The 14,628-nt window shown below is 41.2% G+C and overlaps 1 protein-coding gene across 2 annotated transcripts in view; it reads right to left on the bottom strand.

The window, feature by feature from the left end:
- hpdb (4-hydroxyphenylpyruvate dioxygenase b) overlaps window positions 1-14,547 on the bottom strand; it is a 56,651-nt gene extending 42,104 nt beyond the window's left edge. Inside the window, exons 1-2 of one of the 2 annotated variants that reach the window (XM_076890721.1) lie at window positions 14,333-14,547; window positions 14,059-14,093 (exon numbers count right to left, since the gene is read on the bottom strand). In XM_076890721.1, the coding sequence (XP_076746836.1) occupies window positions 14,059-14,093; window positions 14,333-14,342 (45 nt within the window). In that variant the 5' untranslated portion in view covers window positions 14,343-14,547. The remainder of the gene's footprint in view (window positions 1-14,058; window positions 14,094-14,332) is intronic. The other variant, XM_076890722.1, reaches the window with a different exon arrangement.
- Window positions 14,548-14,628: the final 81 nt, after the last annotated feature.

Below are 14,628 nucleotides of genomic sequence, written 5' to 3'. Positions count from 1 at the left end.
ATTCAGTCACATGCGAAAGAGCAACATGCAGTGACATGCTTCAGATAGCACGCCATTTACATAAAACTTGGAAAGTTGCCTATAGGGCACAATGCCCAAAGCAAATACTGCAGATTTCGGAAGATTTGTTTTAGCAATTATCCTGGCATGCATACGAACACGACATAAAGACTATGGTCAGTCAGTGGTGAACAACTTAACTCCTCGGGCTCTGGTTCTTCAAACACACCCTCTTCCTGTTTTCATAAGAAAAAAACAGCAGTGGAGAAGAGGAGAGAAACAGCAGGGTGAAGGTGAGACTGAAGTATCATTACTCAACAGTCAGAAGGAGGCCAAAAATCTGTGTAGCTCACTGTGCCTGTCTTAATTGGAGTTGAAATGCAATCCATCAATCCATTTATTTGGTCATTGTTAAATAAAAATGTGAAGCATATTGTCTTTGGCTTAAGCTCAACAAAAACAGGATTTACTGCCTTTTACATATAGATCTTTTTTAAGATTGTGTAGTATTTTATCTTGCCAACAAAGTATGAACACATCACTGTAGATAATGGCTTATTATAGGTAACATTATGACTTCTTTAATACAGTTAGGAATGAGGACGTTAATCAATAATGACCTTTGTAGCAGGACCTATCTTACATGAAGAAAATAGTGGAGTCAAAAGACATTCAAGAGGCCACACAGTAATTTTAACTTTGTAGAGATTGTACTGCTCTCCTTTAATTTATGAATGAAGCTATAAATTCGATTAATTAAAAACAGCCAGGCCAGAGTAAATAAATTCTGGATCTGCTGAATATGGTTATCAGGGCTGACTGATCTCAGATAATGTTCTCTCAACATGAGTAGTGAGTAACAGAAATAAGAAAGGAATCATCCATCCACCCATCCATCCACCCACCCAGCTGGAGTGTATCCCAGCTGTCACTGGGAGAAGGGCAGGGTATACCCTTGACAGGTCGCTAGTCTATTGCACTGTTTACATGATGCAAAATTATCTCAAGGATAAGAGGAAGCTGGGGAAGGATGTCTAAGTCACTCAAATGTGCGTGCATGATAGGACATAAAATCTGAGTAATGGTCCCAACACACACCAACCAATGTTTAATTATGTTTGGATGTTCTGAGCACATATTTTCCCACATAAAGGCAAAAAAAACCCCACCTCCACTATTAACCACTGGCTTTTATCTATAGGCACATAGGGACCCTAGAGAGCACATCAATAGCGAGTGATTTCCAAAGCAGGGAAAACACTGGGAGATAATTGTGTCAACATGAAAAGCAATGCAGCTTGAAATACATTGACGTAGTTAGTATATCGACGTTAGCTGTGTGGTTTTCAATTACCCACAGTGTGTGGAGTCAAAGGAGGAACCCATCAAAATGTTTTTCACGTTATGCTGTGCCTGTGTTACGAGTCTTTCAGGAAAAACCGACCTCTTTGATGAAGATTATTAGCCCAACTCTTAAAAATCAGAAGATCAGTCATGGTGTGAACCATAAGAGCCATATAATCTTTTCCTGGACCTTGAGACATATCACTACTGTTTTCTCAGTTGTGTGTCCTTGCATTTTTGTTTTTACTGTGGGGAAATCCTGTCCACAGGAGGCTCCTATAGTGTATAACTGTAAACAGAAGCTTGGAGTACAGAACGGCATTCAGCAGTATGAACACAGCCCAGGCTGGTCAAGCTGCTTCTGTCATCAAACAAAGCGGATTCCCTGCTAATATGACTTCCTTAGAGTCCCCTGGATCCTATGCAGTCACTCATAATTACACTTTCAGCAGTTCATCGAACGGCTAACTCTGAAACCAAGTCAACAGATGCAGGCTTCATATCTGCTTCAAAGCAGAAATAAACATGTTAACAGCCATAAAAAGTTTTTTTGTGTTTTGCTTATTTCCACTCTCCCAGCTGTATTTGCACTATAAGCTGTCTGATTTAATTTTTCAGTTAGTCAATTTCATTCTAAGCCTGTCTCTTGCCAAAATTAGCATCACATATAATTTTACATTGAAATATGGATCCAAATGTCACCTTGCTAACTAACCAAGTTGGTTTGCCAGTGCTAGCATTAGGATGTAACTCCTGAGCTGTCATCCAAGTGTGGTCATATCTTTGTTTTAATATACAGTTAATGAATGCATGTGGAGACTGCGGAAACACAGTGCAATTATTCAGGTTACTGCAGAAGATAACAATGCATGATATAAGGTTTTGCACTTTTATCATCTGGATTCTCTTAGTTTCATAAATGCTTGGATTTGCTTGGCTAAAATAGTGAGAGCGAGTGCATATTTCCTTTTCTCCCTCCCCACTATCTGCAGTTGACACTTTCACCTCTGCTAAGAGTTGAGGAGGGCCTCCTCATCTGACCATAGCAGCCTTGTGACATCAGAGTGATACGTAAAGCATGCAGGCCAGATAGCAGAGAAGAGTGGTAGAACCCCAGCTGGAGCATTTCCACTTCACCATCTGGGACGAGGGCTTCTTACAAAGTAGCAACACACACATGGAGCAGCCACCATGGATCCATCCAACCAACACTGGGTTATTCATGCTTGAATGAGCTACTGTATTTTGCAAATTCTTGCCCATATATGAATGGAAGTTATAAGAGGCATCTGATGAGAGTTTGCTCAACAGTTCAGAGTTCATGTTTGTGTAACTCTAAGTGGGATTTACAGGAGACTTAACTGTGGCCAATTCTACAAATCCCTCCAAGTATCAGATAGCACACAGCTAAATATAAATGCTTTATTCTCTCAGCTCACTCATATTTGCAAGTGAGCTTGTAAGTCTCTGAAAATAGATGAACCAGTGAGTGATGGAGGCTGGTACCCTTGTCTATTGACTGTTTACTAACCCACACTAACTAACAAGCATTGGATTTCTTTCCAAACTGATGTGCATAAGGTTGTAGTAAAATAGAGGATCTTCTCCAACACAGCAACACCTAGGGCTGTGCGATATGACCAAAATCTCATATCCCGATATAAGACATTTATCGTCCTGACAACGATATAAATCATAAAAATGTAACATTTTCTGCAAATTCTGTGAATCTCGGGCAACTCACATTGCATGAAGTGTTTCCAGCTGAGCGTCCTTTACCTGGAGTTGAGTGTTTTAACCGATGCATGAAACTATACATTTTTAGACATAAGTTGTAACGGCCACCATTTTCTTTCAAAGTTTGAGTCTAAGGTTTATTTTTTAGCACCTAATGGCTCTTTTTTGCTTCTCATCCATAAACACTGCATACTCTTTCCCGTGTTTCGGTTTATTTTGAAAAGTCTCAACAGGATCTTGAGCTTTATTGTGAAAGGTTTACGTGGAAAACAAACAAGCGGACAGCGGAGCCACGCAATGGTTTTACCGTCATTGCTGCTAACGACAACACGTAAAAACAGGTGCTTGTCCATCCGTAATGTGGTTATATTAAACATAAGAGAAAGAGAGAACTTTAATAAATTAATATAGCCACTACAGTGACCATCAAAACGATGAAAAAATATTGCTGTAAACAGTTTTTGTGACACCACGAAACAAACGATAGCGTAATAGGAAACGATAGACGTTTTTATATCGTTATCCAATATATATCGTTATATCGAACAGCTCTAGCAACACCTCACTTAAAAAAGCCCTGCTTGTCTCTGAACCATTAATGCCATTAAATTTGGATAATAATAAGATAAGATAAGATAGAACTTTATTAATCCCTCGGGTGGGTTCCTCTGGGAAATTCGACTTCCAAAAAGCACAGCAACGACCGAAGTTACAGTTACAATGGCCACTTGTGCATCATGTAATCTTAAAGGAGCTTTCCCATTATACATCTTTCATGAAGCATATCTGTGACTGTTGTGGCAAAACCTCTCTAAGATACACTTATTCCCAGCAGCCCACAGTTAGTTCCATGCCTGTAAGATGTATGTCACCTGTTGTTCACACATCAAACATGTATACCAGGCCTGCTGCTCCGCCTGCGCTTCCTGCGCCTACGTCTTTGATCAATAGTTCTGCGGCCGTCCGTCAGCCGTGCACCAGAGAGAGGGGGCCCATTGTCATCTAATTACAGGCCTGCTACTCTATCCCTGAGCCAGTGCCTGGGTGAGTGTGATTAAAAGTCAGCTGGGGCACGCAGGCGGTTCTTTCAGCTGCAACCAACAGCTTGGTAACACAGCGCAGACAAACAAAGCTTTTTTCATCACGCACCAGTTGGGCCTGAAATTCTAAACATTATTGGCGGTGACGGTTCTCTCTGATGGGGGTTCACAGAAGTTAGAAGCAACGTGATCAAGCACCTAATTAGTGGTGAAATTGAGAGCACCTGTGACATCTGGAGAGGCTGAAACTGTATCACATGAGTTCATCTTCGGAGCAAAGCGCTAGGACAAAATCCAGAGATGGCGTCACAGGGGGGATAGCGGCCATCTGAGCTAGTGAGGTCATTTGTTAGGAGCCAAAACCACCTTTGTCTTGACTGAGTTTACATGTGTGTGTGTGTGCACAAAGAAGCCCCACTGAATGCAAATATACGACAAAGAGAAACAACTATTAACAAACAACTGGAGATGAAAGTAAAAAGATGGCACTGATTATGAAGAAACTCAAAATTACATGATAGGACTACAACAAAATGGGGGAAAAGAACCACAAATCACCCACAAGAACCATAAAGAGATAAAACTGTAAAATTTACATATCTATACAAACCTAAATGACTGCAGAGAGACCCTATCACATGCCTCATTTTTAGTGATTTTTTGTCTCCTTAAGATCGGATATGTGCATATAAACTGGAGGTGGAGGAGCCTTTAGCCCAGGGACCCTGTCTGATAGCAAAGATTAGTTAGTTTAGTTTAGGTTTTTTGTTTACAATGCTATAGCAAATCAGTCTTAGATGTTCACAAAGACTGTACCCTATGGGTAGTCTAACATACTGCACTGAATGAAGGAGAACTTTTCCTGAGGGAACGCACAGGAAACGCCTTTCCTTTATTATCTTTCCTGCTGCTATCGCTGGCACTGCCTGCTCGTCTCTGCTCTATTTTCTAATCTCCACTGTCGCTGTGGCCTTCACGCCCTCCCCACATAACTCCTCGTTCTCAGGGCCCAACTCCCTCATATATCTACCACCCTACAAGGCCAATCTCCTCATGTTACCCTGCAATTTAGTGAAAAGGATCAGATAGCACAAATTAAACGCTTGATATGATGAGAAACTGGAATCACATTTGACCCTCCATTCAGCCTGTTAGGTAATAAAAGCAATGCACTGTATCTACTTGTTAGAGCTCTTTATAATTGTGGTTAAATGGAAAGGGCAAACTTAATCAAGCATTTTTAGACCGCTCATCTGTTTAAGTGTTTCTCTGTGATTTAGAACCAGTCTTTTTCTTCATCTGCAGCAATCGTGTTCTTACATCTATCATGATCTGAGGCCCGGTGCAGATGTAAGTCTGGGGTTGAGTTTAGGTGACAACAGCACACATGCAATCACAGACCACAGCAAGATTTATGATATGGCACAATGGGTTCATATTGATGCATGAATAAAACCTTAGTCGAAGCTCAAAGTCCAGATGTGCTCTTATGTGGCTTCACTGACTCCAGTGAAGTTTCCTGGTCCCAAAGAACAGTTTATTTTCATTACAGTAAAGTTCAAAATGTACTAACTTAACTTCTAGTCAGCAACTAATGCAGCAACGAAGAATCCAATATTTGAAATTTGCAACTAATCCGTCCCTGAAGGGAGGGAGTAGGTTAATGTTTACGTTTGTTTGTTTGTCTGTTTGTTAGCGTCCACAGTTTTCAAAATATCATTTTCAAATTTTGTGTAATGTCAGATACCAATAACAGCTTGAGCTGATTTAATTTTGGTGAAAATCGAGTCAGAGTCAATGATGCCAGCTGTGAAAATCAGTAAAACTATATTATCATTTTTAAACTTCACAACAATAATGCATCAGCAGGGATGATGAGACAGAGTACCGGGCTGTGGTCGACTCCTTTGTCACGTGGTGTGAGCAGAATCATCTGCAGCTCAACGTGGCAAAGACCAAGGAACTGATCGTGGACTTCAGGAAGACCAGGAAACACTTGACCCCTGTTTCAATCCAGGGGGTCAGTGTTGACATTGTGGAGGACTATAAATACCTTGGAGTACACATTGACAATAAACTGGACTGGGCTAAAAACACCACAGCACTTTACAGGAAGGGCCAGAGTCGTCTCTATTTTTTGAGGCGACTGAGGTCCTTCAACATCTGCCAGAAAATGCTGAGGATTTTCTATGAGTCTGTTGTGGCCAGTGCGATCCTCTATGCTGTTGCATGCTGGGGGAGCAGGCTGAGGGTCGCAGATGCCAACAGACTTAATAAACTGATCCGTAAGGCCAGCAATGTTGTGGGGATGGAGCTGGACTCCCTCAAGGTGGTGTCGGAGAGGCGGATGCTGTCCAAGATAAAGACAATGTTGGATAACACCTCCCACCCACTCCATGACATGTTGGTCAGTCACAGGAGCTCGTTCAGTGAGAGACTGAGATTACCGAAAAGCACCACTGAACGACACAGGAAATCATTCCTGCCTGTGGCCATCTCCCTGTACAACGCATCCACTTAACACACTGTTTGCTGCTACAACTACACATGTTTCTTTTCCAACTATTTATTTATAAGTGACTTATGTATGTATGTATGTATGTATGTATGTATGTATGTATGTATGTATATATATGTATATATTGTACTATTCTTAGTTAGCGTATTGTCTGTCTTGTCTTAATGTTGGTTTAAAATGGAGCACTGTAACAAAAAATAATTTCCCCCAGGGATCAATAAAGTATTCTGATTCTGATTCTGAATAAACCAGGCCTTGGGGGACATTAGTACCTAGGTTGGCAAAGCTTTTGACCTTGACCGTCATTGTTAATGCCCAAGGTTAAAGTTGACCTTGAAAAAAAATGTCAAGAAACCATATCAAGTAATATGTCATATTAAAGGGAGAGCGCTGCATAACACTTTTTTAAATTTTTCCAATGATGTCACAATGACACCATAACGGGGTAACGTCATCATATTGTAAAAAACATTATAAAACATCAGTGTTAGTGTAGCCCCTGCTCTTTGGGGGGAGTTGTGCTGTCCAAGTGCTCTTGTGTTATAGTTATGACACTGCTTAACATGACAGAAATCAATAAAAGCAATAAACATAAAAATAAATTCCAAGTAGATTTGCTTTAATTCCTGCAATTACTGTTAGTCCTATGCATCAATGAATTATCATCCTATTTTGTACGGCACAAAGAAACCTGTGTCTCTTTGAGTATCCACTTAAAAGATTTGTGTATATACTTCAGAATTTAAAGTTTTGGAACTGGCTGCGCTATTGAACTTTCCTTTATTGCCTTTATTTACATAATAGATTTTATCAACAATCAATCATTCTGAGTCAGAGTCCAGTAAAAACTAACAATATTTTGTGACCACCGGTTCAATCTGGAACTGGCAGCCAGCGGTCTATAACAGCAGTGTTAACAAGTCATACTGCTGTGCTCTGATCCTCCACAGTCATACCCCAACCTTCAGAGGAAGGCGCTTTGTCCACGCAGCTCTGAAACCACAATACACAGTGCTGACACATGAGCTGCTGCTTCATCCCCACAGCTCATTGTAAATAACAGAAAAGCCTAACTACAGCTCTTTCCATGGGAAACAATCCTGCTTTGTATCACTCCATCTGTAGATCTACAGTGCCCAAGTCCTGCACTCCTGTCTTCCTCAGGGCCTGCTCATGTAGAGAGGCCCCGTCAACATTGCTAAACATCAAAATTGCTGGTTAGGTTTATGCTTCCTGCTTTGCAATGCTCAGGTTACTCCTCATCTGGTCTATATAAGAGTGGGTAGCTTGGCTCAAGTATGGGAATCTGCACTGCCTTATTCAGGATGCAGGACAGACTCCAAAACCACAGCACCTTTTAACATATTGTGTCAGAGTCTGATACTACAAGCACCTTTACATGAAATTTACCCCCCAAAAGCAGCTTCCAGGTAAACTTGTTATCAGCGCATCATTTAAAAGTCAGTATTCCTACATTAGTGCATACGTCTTGGGCAATAAAAGCACTATTTAACCACATCAATATATGTATATACCGTTTTTGAAGTAATACTTGTTACTTCTTTTTCAGGGACGTTTTTGCCTATTTCAGCAAGACAATGTCAAACTTCACTGTCTGTCAAACTGCTGAAATCCGACTGTATTGTGCAAAGGTCTTGAGCCAGCCCTCTTTTCATTATATTTTACTTGAAAGCATGGGAAATAAGTGCAGTGATTTATTGAAATGTGCAAACACACATGGAAACACAGTATATCAGGCAAAAACAGAGTTTGAAAATCTTGAAAGTCAATATTTGCTATGACCACATTTATTCTTCAACACAGCCTGAACTCTCCGTGGCAAGTGATCACTTATCCCTTTTTTAAGTAGTTTAGAAATAGTTTCCCATGATTCTTGACAGACATTTAAAGCTCTTTTTTGGATTTTTCTGCCTTTTGTTTTGTTCTCTGTAAAAGTGATCACACGCTGCTTCAATAATGTTGATGTCTGGGCTCTGATGAGGACAATCAATGACTGATAGCGTTTCCTTGTGTTCCCTTCTATGCATGTATGCTTTCACTGGATTGGCAGTGTGTTTGGGATCATTGTCACAATGAAAAGTTAAACCACTGCCAATGAGATGTTTCTGAATCGTGGATCATATGATTTTTGGGGATTGTTGCCTTGAGGTAAGTGTTGTTGTAAGTCTCCACCGTGCTTTACAGAAGACTGCAATCATTCACATCTCTCTCCTGATCTCCTCAATAAAAATTAACTACAATTTGAATCAAAGATTTCACATTTGGATTTAAAGACATTTGAAAAACCTTGAGAAAGCCAGAAGAACAAAAAACCTTGTCACCATTCTTCATTGATCTAAAGTTTATTTATTTACTACTTTTGTATTATCTATGTCCCTTTTATTATGATTCTCCAACACTTTCCACGTCCACAAGTCCGATTGGGTCCCTGTGACATAGTTTGTCACTGAACAGTGAGCGTGAGGGTTTTTTGTGACCATGAGGACTCGTCCACAGACTCATCTGTGGAAATTTTACATTACAATGCACCAACTACACATTAGCCCAGGGAGCGGACTATATTCCAGGCTTCATGCTGACTTGGTGTGGCGTGGTGTAAACATGCAAAAATGTCATGAAGTGAGGTCCTCACCATTAAAGAAGAATCTTAGTGTAAAAAGATCTTCTGTAATTCAAATTGTGCTTGTTTATCTTAACCTGTGTGTGTGTATTTACAGTTTCGGTCCATATTTAATCTGGGTAGGTTTCTTCAGCATGGCTCACTCTTGTGAGAGAGGTTTTAATCTCAATAAGACCACCTATTTAAATAAACAAATAGAAAAGCATGGGGTGTGCAATCACAAGTGTTTTAAGTTAAGGGCTTGTTTCTCCACTGGGCTAAATTGGTGTACAATGTGACCATTCATGATACAGTAAGGGTCTTTAGAAGAGAGCGTTTAAACATCAAACGACAGTGTGTTTACTTAAATCCTAACGTGTCGATGGAGAGCCATCAGTGGAGCCAAGAGCTGACAGTTTAGGTCATCAAAGAGACTTTACTACTAGCACTGCTCACAAAAAGCCCAAACAATAGCAGGAAGGGGCTGCAAGTCTTCAGGAGATGAGCCACACACAAAGATCTTGAAGCAGGATTCATTAGACTGGCGCTGAGGACGGGGAGAGCTGTCCATATCCTGTTTTTTACCTCCCAGTTAAGCGGTGATGGAGGCCTGCATGTGCCAACACCACTAATGACTCAAAACCTATAGGCCGCTAACACAATCATTCAATACTGCCTGAAATGGAAGTGGCGTAGACCACACACGCCTGGAATCAGACATGTGTGTTGGCAACACCAACATGTCATCATTAGCAGTGACCAGAAATGATGCCAGCGACTGTGTGTTTGCAACTATGAACACAATGCTTTGTTAAGAGCCTCCTAACACAGAGGACATCCTCCACATATGGTTGAGGGAGCCTGGCTCCAATACTAATCTGGTCCCACTGTTTATAAAATAAACAGTCCCATGAACACTAACCTACAGCCTGCCCAGTCTCCCCACTCCTGCACCCTCAACTCTGCATCTGGATGACCTCTGACCTGGACTGTTTGAACTGTGCTTCCTGTCCGACACGATGTGACTATAGCATAATGGCAAAATCTGTACTGTAGGCACTTTTCATGCACCGGTGGAGGGGATTACCAACATATCCTCATGGAGATGGCACATGTGGCCCTCCCACACATGATTAAAACAGGGATGCAGTCCAGAACTTTGTCTCACACCAATATCAATCATAAAAGTCAAAAAATAAGTTTTTAATTTAAAAAGAAAAACGTGTTTTCAGGATATGGATGCGAGGTTAAAAACGTGCAGGTAAGCATGCATTTTCATAAAGCTCTTTATTTATTGGTGTTAAATGAGTCCTAATTGGGAAACCTTTGCCTGTAAAGACAACACCACTACTTTTTCAAAACAAGGCTGTTCATGCAGACATCCACACACAGACACCCCCGCCCTCTCTTGCTCGGAGCCCTGAGCCTGCTAGGCTCACTGGTGGTGGAATGAGACGAGATAAGCCCATGGTTGGCCTCCATCAACACATGAGGCTTTCCAAAGCGAGTAGTGTTACAGACAGGCGCTCCTCTGGGGCTCAGTGGGAGTGGGAGTGGACTGGGCTGCTCAGACATTAGTAGGTAGCTAATCTTCCTCCAGCCAGCTTGCTGATGCCCACCATCTGTGTCTCTAACTCATCACTCACAGGCCAGGAGGCTCTGCAGGCACACACACAAGTAAACAAACACCCAGAGAGAGCCATTTAAGAGCCAATTCTCTACCTGGCTCGGTTAATTACTGATTATCAGCGCCACCCAAAAAGCAGAGGACGGGAGCCAGTGACAAGGGGTAAGGGGGGTAAGGAGGAGGCAACTGTGAACAGGGGCACATTAACTTCACTTTGCTTCATCATCATCCTCATTACACAGGGAATTTGCGTCAGACATAACTGCAAAACAGCTCAATCAGGGATCAAGGGTATAAAACAAACTATTGCGACAGACTTAATTACCACCAGCCGCGAAAAAGTCAGAAGACTCGAGGAGTGTCGGGAAAAATGTTGCCGCCGGTTATGCTTCATTTACTTGACGAGACTTCACAGTCATAATTGTAAATGCCCCTGGCACTACTGATCAAGGGGATGTAGAGGGTTAAGAGGTCAGGAGGATGGGTGCAGGGGTGGGGGAAACTGACGGAGATTAACTGAACTGAAACTCCTCAAGGAGTATGACAGCCACACAGGTGCGCTGCACTTACCCCCCAACTAACCCCCACACAACCGTCATTTGGGCCCAAAATGTCCTGTGGGTGTAGCAGGCAGGTGATTAGCAGATACAATTACTATGCCTCACTTACCTTTTAGCCACTGACCCATACGTTCAAATGTGACTCTAAGCTTTTTAGAAAGGGCTCTTTTGTGTTTCAGTGCAAAGAAGAACATCATCTAAAAGTTTGCAGACTGAATTATTTGGTCATTTTTTTGGTCATTTCAGTAATTGTTAATTTCACCTCTAATCTATCACTTGAGTTCCTTGTTCCTTAATGTATTCTTTCAAAGTCACGTGCACTGTCTTAACCAAATAACCTCAAATGGTTTTAGTTTTTTTAACCCAAACCCCCACCACCACCAACACCACTAATCATACAGTCCCTAAAGCAGTGCAGCACGTCCACTGGGAGTAACTACAATGAGAACTGTGATGACATTTAAAGCACTTGCTAAATGCACCCATGTGAATTTAGGGGTGTTATTCTGCGGTAACGTTACCCTCTAAGTATTATCCATATCTGTAGCCACCAAATCTCTAAATACAAGCAGAATTATACAATGGAAACGCTGCAAGTGCCAAAACCGCATTTTAATTTTTCTGGCAAGACTCAGCTTTCTACGTGACAGGAAGGCTGAACCTCCAGGCATTGCTCCAGACTGAAAACATTAACACTCATGCATGGGATTATTTAACAGTAGTCTGTATTTAGGATGGTCCAAAATACCACACTGGAGCCAAAAGATGGAAAATATTTGCAAAGCTGTCTCGAAAGCGGGCTTTAAAGTTTCCATCCAGAAGAAACGTGCAGCACCAGGGAACACACTCAAGGTGATTTTTACTAATAATATGCTACATTACAGGGGGAAAAAAGGGCAAGTAATGCCATAATGCTGCAAGAGGAAGATAAAAGTGAGGGCTTTTCCTTTGGCTAATGAACACAAGAGGTCCACACAGAAAAACCAACACAAGGATGATTCAATTATCCAACTACTAGCTCAGGAATCCCCCTCCTTTGTAAATACCTCTTGCACAAAGAGTAATGTTTTCCCCTGGTGCAATAAATAACTTTTTATTCCCACTGCCACGGAAAGTTCACCTGTACAGACAATCACAGCGTCTGCCCTCATATTTGTTACTGCGGCCTTTTAATTTGACCTGAACCTGCCTGTCATGGTCCATCAAACGTGGGAATCGGATACCTTAGGAACACAGGCGCCTTTGCTTTGCGTTATGGCCCGCCACCACCTCCCAGAGCCCTAACACATTGATTCTGGGAGGAGAGAGAAAGTCACCCGCATCACATGAATCAAGCACTGTGACAGGGGTCCGTTAGGTCTGGGATCACACGGAGGATCACAAGTCTCTCTTTTTATTTCTCTCTCTCTCCCATCTGTATTAGCTGGGGATGAGAGGCACGGGATGGCCCTCTAAAGGCATATATTTCCGTTGATGAAGAGATAAATCAGATCATTTCTGGAGTAAGGAAGGGAGCACAGAGAGAGCCTTCTTGGTCATTCCCCTTTGAGATGTAAATAGCACGGTGGCACTGAAAGAGGGCCAGGTGTCTGATGCAAAGAGGGAAAGCGTGACGGTGCATGCATTCCTCAGGGACCTAGAACATTAACTGTTGCTGTGCCTTATGCGGGTCAACATCAGCAGATTCTATAATGGTCCATAATGGCCTTGCTGGAGTAACGCAATCAGAACAAGTACCCCATGTCCAGTAAAATTATAATCATGTCTACACATGTGTGCATTGATATTTAAACAATAAGAAAGTTAAAGTTTCCCAGTTATGAGGAACCTCTGCATTCTGCAAAAAACTACACTAAACCCTGAAGAACAGAGGTCAACAGCTGCAGGTCACACCTTGCTGGACGATTAAAAATGAGTTAGCACGCTTTTTGGGGTCATCAAGACAACAATTTGACAACTCTTTAGAGCCTGGGGGAAAAAAACCTTCAAATGTCCCACACCTTAAAGGTGAAGAAAAGAGGTCAAACTGTGAATTAAGAAAAGAATGGCACCCTGTTATTAGACTTAAGAGGGGGCCTGAGTCAGTCAAGCTGCTGAGAAAGCCTGACAGGAGAAGGGTCGAATATGCTGGACACACATTCCTACAGTGGCTTTACAATCTTTCTTTCTTCATACTTAGACAAATAGACAACAAACCACAGACTCCCAATTGATAAGATTTTGTACCACACTGTTGTATCTGAGATGTCAGGGTTGACATAATGCAGAATAACATCGTTATAGGAAAGGAAATTTATCACTGGAGGGGATAAATCATCATATAACACTAACACTATGCCAGATTAAATGTAGTTTATCTTTATTGTTGTAAAAGCCTCCTTAAACCCCATTCCAGTTCAACCAGGAAACTTCTGCTTAAGCACACTTTCATCCAGTATAACTCCAAAATTTGTCTTTTGGTTTTTAAATATATATTTTTTGTATTCCTTTTTTGCAAAATCTTGATATCAATCTCCTATATTTACTTTTTATGTAGCATAGTTTACATTACATACTGGAAACCTGAGGAAACAGCTAGCCTGACTCTATTAAAAGCAACAGAATAAACTTACCAGCATGTCTTTCACTACTAAATGCCTCGAAACCCCTCATGGCAGTGTTTTGGGGGAAATAACAAGAAAAAACACAAAACATACCATTAACTACACTAGCATTTTTAAGCTAAGCTAACAGGCTGCTTCGCAGTTACACATTTAGCATAACCACACTGACCTTCAGAAAGAAAACAAATACACTGTGAAAAAAATAAAAACATACAGACAGCCAAAAATAAAATAATAATAGTAATTTATGTAAAATATTTGGTACGTGTGAACTATTACTTACCCAGTGTCATTCGGAATTGTGCTGCCTTTAGGGGAAAGTGAAGAAGTCAGATGTGATGCCCAAAAAGTTGTAAATTAGTTGTAAATGACTTGTTGGTCTATAGTCTGTTAAACATATGTATAACATAGCTTTCATGAATGACATCAAGTCATGCCGAGCCAGAATTAAAGATATTTTAAGTGGCCAAAAGGGACCGGATTGATCACAATCATACTGTAGGTACAAGTCATGTCTTGACCGGTTGACTACAGTCCATTTACCAATATAAACACACAGAAACATCATAAATCACTTTT

Source organism: Maylandia zebra, linkage group LG12 (assembly GCF_041146795.1).
Source record: "Maylandia zebra isolate NMK-2024a linkage group LG12, Mzebra_GT3a, whole genome shotgun sequence".
Lineage (NCBI taxonomy): Eukaryota > Metazoa > Chordata > Actinopteri > Cichliformes > Cichlidae > Maylandia > Maylandia zebra.
The sequence above is the reverse complement of the archived record's forward strand: the minus strand, read 5'-3'. Positions and strand labels throughout refer to the sequence as shown.